The sequence below is a fragment of the Centruroides sculpturatus genome, unplaced genomic scaffold, assembly GCF_000671375.1.
Source record: "Centruroides sculpturatus isolate CEXI.00-Female unplaced genomic scaffold, Cexi_2.0 scaffold96, whole genome shotgun sequence".
Lineage (NCBI taxonomy): Eukaryota > Metazoa > Arthropoda > Arachnida > Scorpiones > Buthidae > Centruroides > Centruroides sculpturatus.
Genome location: NW_019384376.1, coordinates 1,023,087 through 1,045,750, shown reverse-complemented (window position 1 = coordinate 1,045,750; position 22,664 = coordinate 1,023,087). Strand labels below are relative to the sequence as shown.

Genomic DNA, 22,664 nt, shown 5'->3' with positions numbered 1-22,664 from the left:
ATTTAATTAATGCCGTTAATTACTTTTTTAAAGATTTTTCGAGTAACTTAAAGTTTAATAATGGCACTTTTCTTGCCTTTTCTTTAAGGATCGTGTCTTTAATGCTGCCATCCTTTATGGAAGTTGGCATGTGTTTTCACAATGGATTTTCGATATAGTGAGCTCTCAAAACAATTCATTATATCAAGAATTCGCTATATAAGAGTAACGAGGCGCAACTAAATTGTTCACTATATCGGGTAGCGCTATAATAAGAGTCTATTACAGTTTAAACTGAAAAAAAAATCCCATAGAGAAATTGGATGGTTTTATTATTGTGACGTAACAATAAATGTTTCTTACGCAATAACATGACTTTCTTTATTGTTACGTGTTCGTCGACGATTGGATAATCAACTTTTTGAATCTGTATCTATGTAAATAATTAATATATTGATTTTATAATGTATTTTATAATCGATTGAACTTTCCAAATTGTTTATTCTATTTTAATGCTCTTAACTAAAGACTTTTTAGTGTGAGAAGCTCAGTAAGTAAATTAACATTAAGGATTCTAGAAGATGCAGCCAAAAGATGTTTTAGAAGTTAATACATCCTTCTTTTCACATCGTCATCACTCCCACACACACACTACATACTGTGTTTCTCATACGTAAAACTGTACTTTATATACGAATATCCGTAACTAAATTATCTAAAATTTATCTAAAGCTGTCTCGAGATTGTTTAAAGGTCCTAAATAAGTCAAATTTGTATCGAGGGTCATACTCCTCACACTACTTAATATCGGTGGAGCGTGCCAATACTTCACACCAGACCAGTTCTAAATTTTGAGAGATAACGGCTCTTCAGTTTATGAAGTATAGCAAATGTTTTTATTGGCATTTATGTGGCTAACATCAACTTGAAAATGTATAAATCATGTTTAAGCCGTAGCAGTCAATCAATATCCAGTAAACGTGCACACAGCGGCATCAATACGTTTCATCAAAATCAAATGATTAATCAATACGATGATGACATTTAGATTTTTGCAAATTACGTAAAAGAATCGATAAAAATAGTAGTGATTTTGCAAATATTTATGCTTCTACATACGTCTATGCGTGTTTGCAGGAGCCGAAATTTGGAGTAAAGCGTTACGCGAGTAACGCGTTAAAAAAACTCGCGAAAGATTCTTCTACGTAACCGGCCGAGGTAACATCGTCACGATGTACGACTAAAAATTCTATCGACTGCACTACTACTCCGTCACACGTGATTCACCTATTCAATTTACCTGTCCGCCATTCGTCGATTCCTACACGTGGGAGAGTGACGTCAGAACCGTCTTACAGCTGAGAGCTGTTCAGATGAGCAGTACATGGTCACAGGACAAGCAGCGTACCGCCAGAGACTATGTAGGACATGGCATCATATGCCGGTGACTCCGGTACGGAACGGCGTAACGTAACAATGGATAGGCTACGCGCTACTTTCCAGAGATCGAAAGTACGCGTGGTGACGCCTTGTCCAAATTTGGAGGTACCGAAACAGGTGCGTTCGGCATCCTTCGACGAGATACGCTTAAAAAATGAGGAAGAAATTTCGGGTGGTCTACTAGAGGTACCATCCAGGAACCAACGCTCGAGATCGTTCGATTCGGCCACGACACCCGAGACTACAGTGGAAACTTCCAAATGGAAGTTGTTACGTCGTATATCTAGTGATAGGAGCCCGGTACAGTGCGTACATTGTACGTGCCTGGAAGAATACGCGCTGCAACAGAATGCCACCGATATGGAAATAGTTGTAAATCAAGATACACCTGCGGAAGATAAGTGTCAAGTCATAGTAACGGTTTCTGGTGATACAACGCCTAGTCAATCACCCGAAAACGAGGTGGCCAGCACAGAAACGGTATCTTTAGAAGTGCCAAAACAAATTAGGTCTGCTTCTTTAGATTCGTCGTACCTTAGTGTACCTAAGGAAGATGATTCTGTACAGAAAACACAAAGGTCGCGTTCGGTTGATATCGTCTTACCTACCGACGATACTGCTGAAAAGTACGTAAGTAATTAAAGTTTGGTTGGTTTTTTTTATATGTCCTACACTCTCAATCTTTCCACTTTACTTTTTAAATCCCTTTTAATTATGCCAGATAAATTTTTAAAAAGTTATAAAATTCAAAACTCTAGATGCGTATCGGGAGAATTTAACTTGATATATTATTCTAATTTACGTTAAGTGATAAGAGAAATAATTAAAATGTTGATTTTAAGATAAAGATAAATGAGAAAAGAATCGACGAAAATAAATAATTATAATAAATGGAGCGAATTTTAAACAAGAAATTATTTTTTAAAAAAAATTGTAATAACGAGTAAAATCGTCATTAAGTCCGACCCTACTCGAGATACACACGATCCCCTTTATTTCCCCACCCCCTCAACCTTTAATTACCAAAATTTAACAGCTTCAATCCCTCTAGTAAATAAATCTCCCTGCAAAATTTCAGAAATTTTCGACAAAATTCACAGGAGTTATTAAGCTTCAAAGAGGGTGAACAAAATCGTGCTCTCCCACACATATTAACATTCATACATACAGAAAAACCCCAAATTTTTTTGTATTTCTCGACGTATCAAGGTATCCTGAACACAGAAATGTAAAAATCTTGGGGGTCATTTTTTTGACTGATTGGCCCTCTGTTATACATAACAGCCAGGAAAGTAAAAATTAAATATTTCCCTCAAATTACAGGATATTTCCCTAAATTTAATTTCCATTTCTTATTGTCGAAATTTGAACAATTTTTTCTTATTTTTAAAGAATATTTCCCTAAATTGAAAGTAATTATTTTAATTTCAATTTCTCATTGTCGAAATTTGAATAATTTTTCCCTATATCTAAACAATATTTTCGTATAGTTAAAATTTTTCAAATTTAAATTTCTTAATATTAAAACCAGATAATTTCCCGATTTTCAAAGGATATTTCCCTAAATCAAAAGGGAAAATCATAAGCTCGTTAAACAATATAAATTGATATGTAACGAATAAGCGATTGGGCAATTTAGATGTACGCAATTATGTTGTTAGATTTAGATAGTTAGAAAGGATAGCATTTAATTGTAATATGGTAAACCAGGATATATAACATGTGTAATTACAGAATAGAATTCGTAATTACGCCATTCGAAATCCGGATGTGAAGTGGAGGGACGGTAACCGGATGATAAAAGAGTGCAGAAGACATCAAAACAACCGCTAAAAATATACGAGAACATAAAAAATAATTCAATAAAACTCTAAAATATATATATATATNATTTATAAAAATGGAAGAATTCTATGGATACAGTTCGTTTCTTGCACGTGTTCTGTGAAATTTTCTTGCATAATTATGCTAATAAAATCCAAATAAATTATTTTTAACGAACCTTACCATCAAAATAACTCGTTGCCGTTTATTTCAACGTTATTCTAAATATAAATTTTGTAAAATTAAACCTTTGAGATGACCAGTAATGAAGTAAATGTTAGAAAAAGTTATAAATAAGCATATTGATGAGTGATACTACTCAGGACAACCATTTTCTAGACTTAATCTTCGTTTTTTTTTTCGTTTGTTTTCGAATTTCCTTTATTTTATTTTTTATCTCTACTTTAATTTCTAGTAAACATATTCTTGTATTTATACGTTTCTGTACGTTTTCATCGATTTATCGCAAAATAAAATCGATATGACGTAGTTATCTCGTAAAATACCTTTTGTTAATACGGTCTAAAGTTTTTAACTTGTTTACACGCTAACCGGATTTTTTTACTTTTTCCTTAAAGTAATTTTAAAAAATAATTTTTGTTTTTTTTAAACAATTCACGAAATAAATTTATCTTTTGCGAAAGTTTTTGTTTTTAACTTTAACAGTAAAAGTATAAATTTAACGCCTATAGTTATCAATTCTCTTTTTTATTTAAAATAAAGTATACAATTTGTTCGCCAATAATTCGAAAATTGTATTAAGTAAACAATTAATTCGTTAAATTCAAAAAATGTGTACATTTTCCGTGCGTAAAATTTTAATTATAGTTAAAAATTGAAACAGATTACTAGTTTTAAACGTAATTATTTCATGAAACTTTTATAAGTATCGTTACATCATAATATTTTTTCATAACTGTTATTTCGTCACGGTATTTAAACAATAAATATAAATTGTGACGAGATACGTGTTGTTTTTTTGTAGTGTATAATAATGTACTAAAGCTACTGATTCGTCGAATTGCTGTATTTTTATAAGGTATTCTTTTATAGGTCGTTGGCTTTATACTGCTATACGTATAAAGGTATGATCGTTACTCGTAAATTTTTTATAGCTTATAGGCCTATTTATCGCAGTTCGATAATTTTCGCTTATCTACGATTATCTTGTTAACATTACTGGATTATACACTGTATATATGTTTTTAACCTATCTCCAAAGTAATGCATGTCGTAAATTTAATTTTGATAATGTAAGTGTCACAAAATGCTAGCGCACGTGTATTTTTATCGAAATTTGAATATTGAATTTGTCGTCTACGTCATTTTATTCTTGTAAATGACATCATTTTTGGTCTTAAAATATCAATTGTTGCGTAGTAGTTGTTAAGAATATATTGTTACGTAATGATGAAACAGATTTAAATAGCGAAACAGAAAAGAAATATGAATGAAAAACAGTTGAAGCAGTTTGAATAAAAGTGGCAATAACATGAATAGCCCCTATAAACAGGCAAAGACACATGAATATAAACAGGCAAGAAGCAAAAGTAGAAAAAGTACAGTAACATGAATAAAATAAGCAATGGCACATGTTTCCTGTCACTACAAAAATTCAAACAAACAAAACTGAAAAATGTCATTTAAAATATAATTTAAACAGGACCATCCCATGTCGAAAATTCTTAGTAGAAAATAGTAACATATTGTGTGGTTATTTTTTCTTTTTTTTTTTTGAAGATCAAAGAAGACTAAATTTATAATCGAACGTATGTGGAACTATCCAGCTGTGCTACTACGATAAAATGGCGAACACTTAACCGATACACAATTAGCCTTTTCCCTGGTAGTACAATTATAGGGCTAAACTAATTTGTGGATAGCGAGGCCAAAGAAATTGCAACAATTGTAGCTGTAACACGTCTCTTTTTGCTACACTCGTTAAAAGGGATTGTAGATAAAACGTACGATTGTACTGTACATTATTGTCTTGTGTATAAATAAACAATTCACTAATGTTCAACAGTGGTTTGTTCTTTTTGCTTTACCTTAATTACTACTGATAAATTTATACGAAAATTGTCTCTTTTTAAATATTTATACGGCACTGAACTTTTTATTGCTGTAGTAGCATTTTCTTTCTTTAGTTCTTTTTCTTTTGGTAGCTTCCTCGCTGATTTATTCTGAGCGAGTGAATGTTTTTAACAGTTTAAAACTTCTTAACGTTTGTGATGACATTGGCTTTTTCACTTTTACTTTCTTTTAAGAAAGTCGTTAAAGTTACATTAATAATGCGTTTATAGTAACAATTACCTTAAGCTTTAAGAATTTAAATAATAATTCTGTTATAAATGCAGATACATCTTACGTAACATAATGTCAGTTTATTTCTTTTAACAGTTAAAAAATTACATATGTTTGAAGCTAATGTAGAAATACTACTTAATAACAACAAAAATAGCTTTACTATATTAATAAGAACGTGTGAAATATTTTCCTTTCGACAGCTGATATAGTTTATTGCGTAACAATAACGTAGATCAACCGTTTTAACAATTATTCTAAAATGAAATCGGTTAAATATACTATTGTTACGTCACAAACTACATCAGCTGTAGAAACTGAGCTTTTACCCATGTGAAAAATGTCAATTTCTCCATTATTACATAGTTTTTAAGATCAGCTGTAGAAATAGATATATTACTTTCTTAAAACGTCTATTTTTACAGCTGATCTTAGAGAAAGTGCTAATTTCTCTATTATTACGTAGATTTTAAAGATCAGCTGTAGAAATAGACATTTTAATGTATTAAAATATCAATTTCTACAGCTGATCATAATAATCACGAAATTGACATTTTTTTAGGTTGGTAAAACCTCAGTTTTTACAGTTGATTTAATTTATGACGTAATAATAGTCTATTGACTGAAGCATTGTTAAAATTGTTGATTAAAATACAGCTATAGTTTTTAACGTTATAATTAATTTATTTAAAAAACTAAAAATCGACATTTTTCTTTACATTATTAGCAACGAGTGAAATTTATTAAAATTCTAATTTAATATTATAACAGTACAATTTTTAATACTAGGAATATTATTACTCGAATCGTATTTTAAGAACGATTGCCTCTAATATCGGAATTATTATCGTAAACATACCATTCCATCTTTAATATATTATAGAATTTATTACAGTACACGTACATACGCAGGATATTTCTTTTCATATTTGTTACTGTGGTTGTAACAGTATCGTTAATATTATCGACGTGGTAGCATTACTCGGGAATTAAGTCGAATGTAAAATTCAACATTGCGTAACAATAAATGACAATTACTTTTTAGTTACGCTAATATAATTTATAGAAAAGTATAAGCATATTTTCCTTTCTATAGAAGCGTGCAGCGGGTGTATAAGTAAAATATTTAATATTATAATTAAATTATAAGATATAGTCAGTAGAAATGCCATTATTTTTTCAAGCTGTCAGAAAAGTGCAGTCCTATCTACGAACTGCCTCAAGTCTTTACATTACTTTGACAGATTTGAACGAGAAATTTCGATAATATTTTTTTATTTATTTTCTTGTTATTTTCTCCAAAGAGTTATTATAAAATTTATTTCTAGATTTATAAGATTATGACAAATTAAATATTAAATTTTATAGATTTTTTTTATAGAGTTGATTTACACGAGTAGCATTTTTTCTTTTTTAATTTTTAAAATATTAATTTAGTAATAATCACTAAAAGTATTCTATTATTGTAAAAGTACTTCTAAAGCTTTATATATAAACTTTATTAGTTTAAATATTTTTTTATTTAAAAATCATTATTTAATAAATGATTTAACCAGTTGAATTGACTAATTTTTGCGTTAATTAATTTGCATAAATTACGAAAATTATTATTATTTAAAGTATTATTACGTCACACATTATAGAAATTGACAATTAAAAATGTTAATTTTACGTTAAGTTTTTATTGTTACGACGTATTCTACGTAACAACGAAAATCTTTAAAATTTAATTTTGTTTGTTACGTTATAAAAATTAAATAAATTCGTAATTTACAGTAACAAATTTTTATTTTATTTTAACTTAATTTTTTTTCCTGCTAAAAATTTAGTAGCGTGTTGTTTTTATGATTTAAAAAACTAAAAAATTCTATTAAATAATAATTTCTGTAAATTATGCATTTTATTTTACTAATTTACCTTCTGTTACGATACTCAAAGCCAATCAAGACGGACGGATCCTTTTATTATTATAGCGCTTTATAACAATTTTGTTGCTGTTAGATGCGATTATTCACCGGGAAAAAACTAAAAAATGAAAAGTTTTTTCAACTAAAAATAGTTTTTTTTTATCGATTTTCATCTAAGATAACAATCAAAATAGTAGATAATACCAGAGATTATGTCGTGTTTCAATTTTAGAAAGAGATTATTGAACAATAACCTGAATAAAATAGAATTTTAGATGATGTAGAACAAGGTTTATTATTTTATGAATAATAACAGAAAGTAATATAAAACGAAACAAACTCTCGATGTTACGCTTTGTAGATGTTAACGTTGCCATTCATAAAGGATAAAGGAGAGTTGAAGCATCAGAAAACTCTTAGCCACATCCGTTAACTGTTTTTTCTCTTCCTGCAGAGGAAAAAATATTGAAAATAATGATGTTTCAGCACTTAACTGTGTACTTTTATACCCTTTGTTTTCTTCTACTTAAAACTTATTCGAACTCCTTATTTATTAAATAATTTTAATTAAATATTTAAAGGTTTTGTTAACATCTACAAGAATTCAGTTAATCCATTTTTTTTTCTTTATTAATTATCAATCATATAAATTTTACATTGTTACGTCAGCTACAAAAATAGACACTAAAAATAATTCGTTATGTGTGGCTTAATAATATGTAATCGTTTTTAGAAATTGACACGCTAATAATAAATTTTTTAAACAATCATTTACGCCGTTAAGTTCAGAAATAGATTATTAAAAGGAAAAATAGCTAGTGTCAATTTTCGTCTTAATTGTTACGTTGTTCGTGACGTAAGAATGAAAAGTCGTTTTACGTAGTTTACTACGTAACAATGAATAATTTACGCGGAATTTGCGTAATAATAAAAATTTGAAAATAATGTACAGAATTATTCTAATAAATTTATAACAATTTATCCATTTTTTGGAAGAATTCACCCTCATTTCTAATTAATTATCGTTATATAAATGCATTAAAAATTTTTTTTTAATATTTTATTAGTACATGACGGTAATTTTCGAACAAATAACGTAAATTGTTCTATTATAAGTATAATTTTATTATTATTTTTTAAACAGCAAAACTGGATTGTTAGGCATTCTACCGCATTAATTGTTAAATATTTATTAAATGAAATCAGTTAATCGAATAGTTCATTAAATATTAGTTACAGGAAAACGTTTCCTGATTAACTCTTAGATAAATTTCTCATTATTAGTTTATATAATATAACAGACAATTTCACGTGTCCTGTGTCTTGAATTTTAAATTATTGTTTTAGGTGGGAGTAAAAACTTAAATTTTACTATTATTACATAACAGAACATTTTATTCATCGGTATTTATTGTTCTCGGAGGTAGTGGCATTATGGTTCAAACTGTTAAATGGCAATTTTTCTCCTTAAAAAAAGATTTATGAATTGACTGCAAGTTAAAGAAAAATTACTTTATCTTATCTTTATATCAATAAATTACTCAGAGCCTTGTTTCTGAAGTAATAAAGTAACACAATAGTTTAGTTTTTCTCTTTTCTTTCCTCCTGATCTTATCGTTCTACTCGGAAAACTTTGTCACATTGACTAAATATTTGGTAGATTGAAAGGCGTTCGGTCGAGCTATTAAGTTTAGTGCTGTTTATTATTGTTGCAGCACACTGGATACAAACTTTGTTTGTGTAGAAACCCTCTTTATACAGATGGAAATGAACTTTTATATTTACTCGTGGTATTCAATCAGATTGATCAGAATAACGTGATATAGATTCGCTTCATTCGCATACGTCTTTCTCAATTAGGACCAGATCCAATTTCGCAGTTCTGTACTGCTACAGAGACAAACTCAAGATGGTAGTGGCCTTTGGAATAAATTTATTTAGAATCATACTTTTTTTGGCGATATTTTAAAGATGAAATTTAAATAATCCACGAAGGAATCATATAAGACCGATTCATCAATGTGCGGTTTTAATTTCGGTGAATGAAATATGTTTGAAATATAATTTTTATCTTTAATGTGTACTTGTGTTTCTATATCAGTGTGATGTATAAGTTGTTACGAGATACCACTAGAGCGAAAAGGATGCTACAAAATACCACAGGAGCACTGACATGACACTGTAGGATGATAAAGAGTAATAGAAAATATCATAGGAGCTGCTAAACAGTCACAGGAACAAAAAGGATGTTACAGAATACCGCAGGAACACAAAAAAGGATACTACAGGAGCAAAAGTAGTAATAGAAATTATCACAGGACCACGAGGAGTAGTGCTACAAAATACCTTTGGAGTACAAAGACTGATATTACAGATGTATAAAGAATAGTATGAAATACCACGAGGGCAAAAAGAATGATACGAAATGCCGGAGGAATAAAAACAGCGATACAAAATACTACAGGAGTAAAAATACAAATATATACAAACACTATAAAATGCTACAAAGACACCAACAATATTATTACCAAAATCTTTATTTTCCTAAAGTTAATTCAACAAAGCGTGCTTCCAGAACATTTCAAGAAACAGAGCACAAAATCTAGAACAAGTAATACTCAAAGCCATCGAATATTTAGGATAGTCAGCAGTAACGAAAAACAACAAGGGAACATTTTAAATAAAAAAGAATTAAAGAGAAGGGGAAAACAGCTAAAACTACATTAAACAGATACGAGAATTGATCTCTTAATGTGTTTCGTATGTATGTTTACGTAGTTATCTGAGACTTTTTGCTAATTAACTCTACCAAAAATAATTAAATTATGAGATTAGAAAACGTTAATTTTTTGGATTAAACCTGTTAGAACCGTTTGAGATTGATATTTAGGAAGGAACCGCGTATTTTTGACAAAAAACTAGTTATATAAAATGGCGACGTACCAGTTTATATTGATACAAACACTGGCAATGAGTATATTTTCCACGTGCCAGGTAGATTTAATCACGTGTGACGTTATTATTATTTTTATTTTGTTCTTTTATCACTCGGTTATAAACTCCAGTAGTAATTGCACGCTCGGTCGAATCTACATGAAGAGATATTGATTAATGAAGTACAGCAGTTCGCTTACCTCGCTTGTTCCGTTCGAGTTTACATAAAGTACAGTTGTTTAAACTTGGTTTTGTTCCCTACTGAATCAGTCCTAAACCCTCCCCTTTCTGGCTTTTGTTTTGTTAAGCAAGACAATTGAATTCTGTGTTAAACTGGTTCTTCTATCATTCGAACGCTTCCTTAACAAACGTGGATATTTTTTTCATATAAAACGTTTAATGGAAAATTTCAAATCTAGGGGATGATGAGGAATTTTAGTAAGAAATTTAGGGAAAAATAAGCGAGAAAAACTGATGAAATTTAGTGGAATTAAATTCATTTTATTATCTCCTAAATTTTCTACCGAATCCTACTATCAAATAGCTAAATTTCGTACTAACTTCCACTATTTAGTATGAAATTTAGAAGGAGAAATAATACATTTATTACAAAATTTATGAAAAAATATTTAGATTTATTGGGCTAAATATCGAAATTTAGTAGATAGATTAGATTTAGTAGGAAATCTGGAAATAAATAGTTGACTTTTAAGGGAAAATGATGGAATTTAATGGAAAATAGTGGGATTTAGTGGGTAAATAGTAGGATTTAAAAAAAAAATTGTGGTTAAACAATATGATTTAGTGGGAATTTTAGAAAGAAATAGGAAAATTTAATAGAAAGTAAACATTATTTTCTTTTGTTATTAAATTTCCGATTTGTTTTCTGCTACAATTACGGTTGTTTTCTTACTAAATCCTCTGAACTCAGAAAGAATTACATTTCATGTTTCTACACAAATAAAATATTCTTCACACTGAAATATCACTAAATTATTTAATTTTCTAGTAGAAAACTACTAGTAGCTTATCAAAAATACAATATTCTAGTCGTATTGATAAATTGTTAGTAGCATTAGTGTAAAATTTGAGTTGTATATTTCCTGTTATAGTAGATTTAGTAGGATTTTTAGTAAGAAATTTCTGATTTTCGACTAAATTATTAAAGTAGAAATGGTGAAATCTTTATTCTTTTACATATAAAAAGGCTTTCGTCTTTTGTAAATTAGGCCATTTCCTTGGAGTTGATAGTAAACTTTTATGCATTTCTCTACGGGGAACGTAATAAAAACTTTTTTGTAATTTAATTTAAAACCAAATTTTAGAAAAGATTTTAAAAATATTCTATTGGATAAATCAGAATATACTTGGATTTGCCATTAAGTGCTGTAGCAGCATCACTGGGTTGCTGCTCACTCTCTTCTAAACGAGCCCATAACACAGAACGACAGTGTCATCAATCTGTAGGTGAAACTTTCGTTTGGAGTGCAAGAACTGCCACGAAATTCCTGCAATTTCACTTTCTCTTTTACTCGCACGGAGATTAAATTATGCTGCTAGAGGATTAATGGACGATTCCCGTGCCCAATGGGGTTCGAAGCCCAGATATTTATCTTGTTTACGACACCTCCAGAGATCGAAAAATTCGATCCCCATCTTATCAATTTTGTACGTAACGTATGCATAATTGAGACAGTGGCGTCCGAGTTCGAGTACCGCTGAAAAATTTATCTATAACGAGATAATTCGTGTTTTCTAGATAAGCTGGCATTTAGTTAAGCTGTCAAAACTTCTTCTAATGTAGTAGTATTGTTTATGTAGTGGTGTCCGGTTCGAATGTCGCTTACTATTGTTTTTTTCTTTTTTTACTTTCCCAGTTGTTATGTATACATAACAAGGGAATCGTGCCAAATTTGACTCTCGGAGTTTTTTGCAAATCTCCACGTTTTTTAAGACACACTGAACCCAAAAATGTCAAAAAATCGGCAAAAAAAATTCTGTGGATAAGTATGTATGTGTGTATGAGTTGGCATCTATTTCGCTTAATATCTCAGGACTGGATGAAGAAAAAGAAACGAAATTTGGCATGGTAGCTTGTATATAAGGGGCATTGATACTATTAAATTTTGGTCGTGAAAGGTCGAGGGGATAAAGAGATAGAGGGTGATCACGTGTCATATCTCGCAAGGGATAAGACTTAATGAAGATTTTACTTGTTTTTAGCATTTACAGTGTTTTATAAAACTCATCTCTACCCTCAAAATTAAGTCTTTATTTATTTTTAATTATTACAAAATAGAAAAAGTTTTTATAACAAAATATCATAACAGATGGAGCCACGTACAATTTTACTTATTTATTTTGATTAATAATACAAATGTTATTTTTAAAATAAAATCTCATAAAAGCCGGAAAAGTTACGCAACTCGTTGCTAGATTTTTTGCTGAAGCTGCATCGCTGGTTATGCCATTTACAGCAATTTAAAATCAGTATTTTGGTTTACTTTAGTGATTTATGGAAGATTTTGAGATGTGTAATAGAATCCAGGTTCGAGTACGGTGAAAAATTTATTTATAATAAGAGAATTTGAAATGCAAACGCCGAGATTTATAATGCAAATTAACTTTGACAGCTTCTTTTACTTACATTATTACAGTAACAAAGAAGAAATATGTGGTTACGCTGATTTAAAGCGTGTAAAATCAATGTGACGTCGAGGCGTGGTTTGTATTGTTATAATAATACTGTAGAGTACTGTTTATGTAGTAGCAGTCACGAAAAGTCGTGATAATAGTTACGAATGTTCAAAATTACGCAAGATTGTTTCGTGACAGCGAAAAAATTCTTTAAATATTTATAAGTAGGGAGTTTAATACTTGTATTTTTTTTTATAATACTTGCATCAATGATAACTTTCCAGATAAAATTTTTAGAAAGTCTTTATGTGATTCGAATTTCTCTAAAAAGCAGCCTCCAGCTAATCCTTCAACTCTTCTTTGTTTTCTTCTTTTTTTAGTGTTTCTTCAAACAGAAATCTCATTTTTTCCTTTGGTATATTTAGTGTAAGTCATCAGAAATCCATTTTTCACGGATAAAAGATGTTGCCTCAGCAATTTTGGCCTTCTTACAGCAATTTGCATCATATACATATACAGTGACGTAAACTGCGCGCGTAACAACTATAAAGGTTAATTAATTAAAGTTCTAGCTTTGTTTACGTGGCAGTTAACGGTACAATCGCAATAACTGACCTGGTTTAGATAATAAACGGGTGTATAGTGTGTTATATGCTTAATTTATTACTGTAATAGTATAAAAGAGAGGATGATTTCTACTGAAAGCGATCACTAGAAAAATTTGCAGTGCGTAACATTCGAGTTCACACGCTTCATCCTGATAAATATGTGGACCCTCGAGTGCACGTAGAAAAGAACATGAAAGCAGCATTTGAAAAAGTTTCATGCTACACACGAATGTCTGATTTGTATTCTTTGATCGAGCTGTTTGTAACTTATTTTTTGGAAAAAAATAATAAATAAATATTGTGATCGTTTCGAGAACGATACAAATATAGAATTGAACATTTTCTTGTTAAAAATAGAAACTTATAACGTTTATTTATGTTCAAGAATTTTGATCGTTTTTAAAACCGTCATCTGTACTATTGTTAATATATTTTGGCATCATGATCTTTAGTTTTTTAAAGGTTTATAAGGTCTTAGTTGCTTGATAGCATTACGTTAGCGTAAATAGTACTGAAGTAGTATTAAAGTATCTTTACATTTCTGTCATATATCTTGTGCTCTAATGATATATCGTTATTAGTGTTATAATTTTCCCACTGTTAATTATGATTCTGTTTGTCTTACTAGTAGTTGTGCTCTTGTTTGTCCCACTATTAATTGTGCTCCTGTTTATCTCAATACTAATCGTACTTCTCTTAATCCCAATACCAATAGTACTCCTATTGTCTGCTATATAGTGTTAAAATATGTATTATCATGCTGCGTAATTTGTATATTTTGCATACGAATATCACGAACTTTGCATACGATAAGCAGAATATAATTTCGCATCATTATAAACAAACTACAAGAACATTATTTCTCTTTAATTTCCCACTACATAATTAAATTTCCACAAGCAAAAATAGCGAATAAGCCTTATACTAATGCACGTAATTTAATAATTATTACAATACGAGTTTCCCTTGTTACCTTTCCTCAATTTATTACTACTTATTGGGGTGCCTAGCAGAGTACAAAAATAACAAAATCCTAAGAGCGATTGCAATTGTTTCCTTGGGTTAATCCTCTCTGATTGTGACTACGACTGTATCCTAATTAGGAATTTGTTACTGTAGTAACAGGCCTAAAAATAATTTATGGTAGTATCCGAAACAATCATTTTAGTACACTAGAATTTGCTGATTTTGTAATTTTACCCTTTCTATTTTCGTCTCTGAAATCTAACACCTATTGGTTTCATTAATAAGTATAGTTTTCTTTCTAAATAAGGATGCTAATTAAGACACTGTACAGGTAAACAACACTCTTCCACATACAAGAATATATTTACATTAACTGTTTACTTAGTCCTTCCTTCATTGTCTTCTTAGAAATTTCATTTGGAAGATTGCTAAAGGATAATATCCCTCGACTTACACATCAGAAATTTAAATTAAAAAACTAAAAAATAACATTGAAATAACACTTTGTGATGCTCAATTTATCATAATTAAGTGTTAGAACTTAAAGTAACTGCTGCTCTTTCTAAAAAAAAAACAGCTCGAACATATGGAACTGAATGTATAAAAATACCTTCTTTGTTTGTTTTGGACTTCTATAAATTAAACCTATTCGTGAAGTCAATCTGTTTAGAGTCAAATTTAGTTCTTAGATGTATTTTGGGGTGATTTTTTGGTCGACATTTTTTACTTGTTAAGAAATTTAGAGGCCCTCTTTGGATCTTTTACTAAATTAGTCTGGGCCAAATTTTATTTCTAATAAAGAAGTTTTCTTTTGATATTTGGTTAACTAAAATTGTATTTTCTTCCCTTTTTTTTCTGTCTCCAAAAAGCCAGTTTTCGTACAAATTTAATTTTGCTCCAAACACACTTTTTAGGTTTTTCTTTGGCAAATTTAATTTTTCACTTGAAAAACATCATTTAGTTTCCTTTAAACTAAGGAAAAATAATGTTTAGAAGCTATTTAAAAAAATCACTCAGAAAAGTAATTTTTCACCGGTAGACTCAATTTAAATCATTTTATTCAGCATCAAACGTAAGTTTACTCTTATAATTGTTTAAAAAATTAAATTTCTCAAAATAGAAATGGAATTTTTTCGAAGAATTTTCCTAAAAATTAATTAGAAAATGTAATGTTTTTTTTTTAATTTCCATATTAGAATATTCTAAAAAATAATTTATTTATTCATACTTTGAAGTAAACGAGACCTCAAAACAACGTCCATCAATGTCGAGTGCATGAAAATTAGTGTAAAGAAGTTTTTGAATTTTCTGTACATTTATCGCTCGAAAAATCTTCAAAGATATTCTAAAATTTAAAAAAAAAAAAATGTATTTCTTCCAACGTGGAAGTAAAGTATCATTCATTTAACAACGATATTTTCTAGCCAATGGCGAATTTTACACGAATTCTGTGGTTGATAAACCGAAAGAAATCTCAAGAAAAGATCAAAATCTAGAAGCCAGTTAAGCGTATAAATTGAATTTTGGATTTATATTTAACTAAAGAATTCAAAGTATCGACCAAATAAAAAAACGGTTGGCGATTAAATGAAAAAATGATGTTTTTATTTTTGGCCACAATCAAATTTTACAACCGATAACAGAATTATGTTGAGATAATGGCCAAGTGCTCCTTCTTAATAGGAACTTAATCATATTTTTGTGTGGAAGACAACTTTCATTGATATTATTAGATCTCGAAGATATAAGAATAGTTGTACGAGTGTCCTTATTATCGATAAAAGGATTTGCCTCTACTTCTTGAATGCCATCTTCGACTGATTGAATTTGTATTTTCTCCTTAATTTCTGCGGTTATTCCTTGCTCTTTCTTTTTAATATATATTTTCTAGAGGATAAAGATTGCTTATGATCCTTGCTACAAGCTATGATCGTATCTTATGCAATCTGTGGTTTACCTTAAATACCTTGCTAGAAATCGTTTCTTTAACATCTCTTATCAAAAACTTTGATCGTGCCTTCTAGCAGATACATTTAAGATCAAAGTTTTTATAAGGGATAAGAAGTTCCCAGAAGAGATGCATAAGAATGACATTAGTTCCAGAAAAGATGTATAAGAACACCGCTATGGTAGTGTCATGCATCCAGATGATGGCTTCACGTCTATAGTTTAAAAGAACGTTGTGATTTCCTGAAAAGATAGTAGAGAAACCTTCAAATGCATCTTCTGGAAGTCATAATTTTTTCATCATTTTTTTCTGGAAGATATTCTTCTTCAAATAACCTATACTCTTCAATATACATTCTAGAAGCTATTATCTTCTTCAGCATTTACTCCATAAGTTAAGCTCCTGAATAAAGCTTCTGGAGTCTATGGTTTCCTTTGGCATATTTTCTAAAAGTTGTGGCCTGTCTGCCAATCTCATCGACATGATCTGTTTAAAATTTCCCTCTGAAAAATATGATCTGTAATACCTTATGTTAGTTTTTTTTGTATACTGCTGTGATTACTTTGTGCCTTGAATTAAACTCTTCTGGAAAAATATACGAAATTTTGTTCCAAATTTTAAAAAATTACATTTAAATTGATCAGAAATGCAAATATTTAAATGAGTAAAGATTTACATTTAAGCATTTTAATATATTAAAAAAGCATTGAAATTTCGTAAGAAAGAATTTTATGAATTTTAAATTATGTAAAGAATGTGGAATCATAACATTTAATGACATTCCTACATGTTTTTATGTAGTGCTGATGACATAGAAATTTGAAAAAATCAGTTTTTCCGAATTTCATTCTGAGTTTTAAATATAAAAATATTTTATTTTATTTTTTTCTTGAGATTTCCTGAAACTTATCACTAGATAAAAGATTACAGATATTAGAAAGCGATTAAACTATATTTAGTTTATTTTTTAAATCGATTTCTTACGGTCTAATTGTTGAATATAACTGAAAAAATTCTTTAAATAAATAAATTGTTGCGTAACAATTAAATTTTAATTTATAAATAACCATTTTCTGCTGTTTTAATTCGATTATTGCGTAATAATACTTTTACTAAGTTTATATATTATTACGTAGTAATTATTTATTGCGTGTTTGTTTACTGATTTTTAATTGTTACGTCAACAAAAAAGTAATTAAATATTTAAAAAACTAACAAACTAAAAAAAATTATACTGTTACGTAATAATTAAAACAAACATCGACGAATACGTAATAAAACATCGCAAAGTAACTATTATTATTACGTAACAATATACAAATCTGGTTTAAATTATATTAAACTATTACCACGTAATAATTATTTTGCCTTGTTTTATTACATATTCTTCAAAGTTTGTTTTAATTGTTACGTAATAATATAATTTAATATAACATTTGAATCAGTTTGTATATTATTACGCAACAATTGCAGTTGTGACGTGATTATTACGCTTCCATGTTTTATATTATTATAACAGTAAGAAAACTAAAGCTAAACGTAATAATGAATTTTTGATGAGGTTAGTAAAATTTAAAATGCTGCAGAATTTGTATTTAAAATTTTAGCAATTTAAAAAAATATTTAACGTGTAGATAATGAATGTTAATTAATTCTTTATTATAATAAATTTCTAGGTAAAATTATTGAAAATGCTTAACAACGAGTCGCGTAACGTTCCTGGTAAAAAAAGTTAAAACAGCGTTTGGTGCCATCTGTTAGGCGATTTTATTTTTAAAATTTCTTATTATTAATTATTATAAAATGACAGAAAAAACTTAATTTTGAGCGTAGAGACGTGGTTATGAAAAATTGTAAACACTAATGACGAGTAAAACCTTAACTCCGACCAGTCGAGTGACCCTTGTATCTCCTCACCCTTTTGACCTTTAACCACTAAAATTTAGTGGCATCAATGCCCTTAACATCCTAACTATTCTGCAAAATTTTAGAAATTTTCAACCAAAGGCACGTGAGTTATTGAGGTTCAAAATGGGCGAACAAAATCGCGCGCCCATACACAAACATCCATATATACATGAAAAAAATCAATTTTTTGCATTTCGTGGTCCTCGAATCCAAAAATATAAAAAAATGGAGTGGTCATTTCCTGACGAAGGCCATACTTTACCCTCTATTATATACAACAGAGAGGAAAATAATAAGAAATTCAATAGTGGAAATCAATTCTAAAATTCTTTATCCTACTTATGAAAACAACAAAAAAAAATTCGGTTGGAAAATTCTCTAAAAGTATTCAAATTTTAAGCATCTATTGTATCCGAGAAACGTTTTGAATAAAAATAAATTATATATATATATATATATATATATACGTAAACCTGTATATAAATATATACAGTATTATATACATACACAGTATTAGATCCTTACACAGAATGTAAAGAAATAACTGAAATGAATATTTTTGATGAAAGTTCAATGGGTAAAAGTAGTGAAAAAATCGATGAGTGGCATCCTTTCGTTTTAAAATTCATCAAGAAGCGCGTTGTTTGGGGATAAAAATAATGCACCCATGGGTATACACAACCTATCTTGATTATTAACAAGCGACGGTATCGGTTATCTATAAATAGAATCGATATTCAGCACCTCTACAGTAACAATAACGATTTTTGTAGGCTTATCAGGGAATTTTGTTATATACATTCCCCCTTTTTATTGTTATTATTGTGTTAAAATTGTCATCTCGATACATATTTTCTGTTTGCTTATTAAACGTTTTACTTGTAGCTGAAATTGGAAATTTTTCTCGCTGAAATCCCTGGCGATTTTTTTATATTTTTCTTACTCTAATGACATTTGTTGCGATTTATCAAGCACGTTATCCATTTACTTAATTTGTTTCTTTATGTATTAAAAAAAAATTAATTTTATGCTTAAAAATCGTTTTATAGATGCCGAAGTTCGTTATGCGATAATCGCTGCGATTACTCGCGCGCGATTTAACTCGTTATGATTATTTTTTTTCCTCGTTCTTTAATTATTATTAAGTAATTATAGCGTTATTAATTACTTATGCTAAATGAATTAACAAGCTCTAAAAGGTTTGTTAACAGCGTAATTTTTTTTAACTAAAAGTGAGATGCAAAATTAATCCTGCTATCGCTCTCGCGATTTTTTCGCCTATTCGTAAGCAATTTATGCAAATCTCTATTGGTCTATTACCTCGACTAAACTGTAAGATAATTAAGAAAGTTTGAAAAGAGACAATCATTGGAAAGTTACGAAAGTAAAAAACTACTTGATTTAAAAAAAATTCATTTGCGAGAAGCCAGAAAATAAGCAAATTATTAAACGAAAAAACCGGAAGTATCTTTTTTAAAAATCGCACGCAGGATAATTTCGGAGTAAATTACACAGAGAATAATGTTACATTACACTAGAGACTAATTAAAGATTTTTATTGGCATAATTTATAATAATGTGTAAGTAGAAAAATTAATTTCAAGCTGGAGGAAAGATAGGATAATTTAAGAAAAATGTAATTACGCGTAAGAGAATAACGAAGAAATTACACGCGCGAGAAGTGGTAAAGCGAGAAAATCGCAGGACAAAAAATCGCATGACGGGAGCGATTTAATCGCGCGACGTTCTCGCGAAGTTGCAAAAGTCCCGCGGCACTTTTTACACAGAATAACGAAGAAAATTACATTTGCCACTAGAAAAAAAAACTTCACGAATAATTTACAGAATGATTTATATTTTTAATTCTGAAAATAATAATTGTTTTGAGAAGAAATATTTTTCCTTTGGAAAGAAGGTCGGAAGTTAATTTTCTACAAAAATAGTCGTTTAAATTAAATTTTAATTTATAAATAACCATTTTCTGCTGTTTTAATTCGATTATTGCGTAATAATACTTTTACTAAGTTTATATATTATTACGTAGTAATTATTTATTGCGTGTTTGTTTACTGATTTTTAATTGTTACGTCAACAAAAAAGTAATTAAATATTTAAAAAACTAACAAACTAAAAAAAATTATACTGTTACGTAATAATTAAAACAAACATCGACGAATACGTAATAAAACATCGCAAAGTAACTATTATTATTACGTAACAATATACAAATCTGGTTTAAATTATATTAAACTATTACCACGTAATAATTATTTTGCCTTGTTTTATTACGTATTCTTCAAAGTTTGTTTTAATTGTTACGTAATAATATAATTTAATATAACATTTGAATCAGTTTGTATATTATTACGCAACAATTGCAGTTGTGACGTGATTATTACGCTTCCATGTTTTATATTATTATAACAGTAAGAAAACTAAAGCTAAACGTAATAATGAATTTTTGATGAGGTTAGTAAAATTTAAAATGCTGCAGAATTTGTATTTAAAATTTTAGCAATTTAAAAAAATATTTAACGTGTAGATAATGAATGTTAATTAATTCTTTATTATAATAAATTTCTAGGTAAAATTATTGAAAATGCTTAACAACGAGTCGCGTAACGTTCCTGGTAAAAAAAGTTAAAACAGCGTTTGGTGCCATCTGTTAGGCGATTTTATTTTTAAAATTTCTTATTATTAATTATTATAAAATGACAAAAAAAACTTAATTTTGAGCGTAGAGACGTGGTTATGAAAAATTGTAAACACTAATGACGAGTAAAACCTTAACTCCGACCAGTCGAGTGACCCTTGTATCTCCTCACCCTTTTGACCTTTAACCACTAAAATTTAGTGGCATCAATGCCCTTAACATCCTAACTATTCTGCAAAATTTTAGAAATTTTCAACCAAAGGCACGTGAGTTATTGAGGTTCAAAATGGGCGAACAAAATCGCGCGCCCATACACAAACATCCATATATACACGAAAAAAATCAATTTTTTGCATTTCGTGGTCCTCGAATCCAAAAATATAAAAAAATGGAGTGGTCATTTCCTGACGAAGGCCATACTTTACCCTCTATTATATACAACAGAGAGGAAAATAATAAGAAATTCAATAGTGGAAATCAATTCTAAAATTCTTTATCCTACTTATGAAAACAACAAAAAAAAANGCTGAACATTTTAAAAATTCGAAAACTACTAAAAATAATAAAAATAAAACAATTATACATAAAATTAGTGTAATTAAAAATAAAAGCCTTCAAACAACAATTCGTTTATTTACGATTTAAATATTTAAATCGTCCAATAGCGTCGTAAATTGAGTCTGACGTCTTGCTAGAATTCTATTGAATGTTTTCAAATTTTTGAGTTTCTCTCATCTCATTGGGTTTAAAACAAATTACGTCACGGAGTCTATGGTAAGCAGTAAATTGCATTTTTTAAATGACAATTCTTGATACTTCAATTTGTGACTTTTAAAATTCTTTATTGACTTTTGGATGGAAAACAACTTCGATAATAATGTAAATTAAATGGCTAAATTATACCATTTTATAAAATTAGCTAGGATTTATTTTCTTTCAACTCATCATAACAAAAAGATTAGTCCAGTGATAAAAACGTAATCAATGTCTTCCTTAATCTGATTGGCTAACGTAATAACTTCAATTATATCTCGACCAATCGTATGAACCAAATAGATAATAGTGGGGTATTTTGAACGTTTATCTACCGTTTTTGCTTTTAATCATTGACGAAATCACTTATATATCAATTTTTCTTGCTGTTTACTGGAGAAAATAGCAATATTTTAATAAAAACCTAACTCTTTTAAACGAATGTTTACCAGCATGTTTAATAAATGAATGTTTAATTATACATTAAAATTACATAATTTGTTCTTTAAAAAGGGTAAAAGATGTGCGTAAGATAAATAAAATTATACTTCATAAAAATTTCATAAATAATTTTTAGCTTTATTTTCTTTATTAAAAATTAATTTTTGGACTAAATCTGTCAATTTAACGAATTTATTACTTGATGCCCACTGATGTCATTGACAATTATTCACGAAAATTGTGTTTTTTAAATTAAGTTTTAACGATCGATAAAAATTTATTAATGTCATAAAATAGGCAAAATAAAAAATCTAGTGTTTTTTTTATAATTCTAAAAGAATACATTAAAATATATATATATA

At 28.9% G+C, this 22,664-nt stretch overlaps 1 protein-coding gene across 2 annotated transcripts in view; it reads left to right on the top strand.

Moving 5' to 3' along the window:
• The first annotated feature begins 409 nt into the window (after positions 1-409).
• The window catches only part of LOC111617201 (eye-specific diacylglycerol kinase-like), a 107,270-nt gene continuing 85,015 nt past the window's right edge, over positions 410-22,664 (top strand). Inside the window, exon 1 of one of the 2 annotated variants that reach the window (XM_023358532.1) lies at positions 410-2,045. In XM_023358532.1, coding sequence (XP_023214300.1) covers positions 1,408-2,045 — 638 coding nt within the window. In that variant the 5' untranslated portion in view covers positions 410-1,407. The remainder of the gene's footprint in view (positions 2,046-22,664) is intronic. The other variant, XM_023358538.1, reaches the window with a different exon arrangement.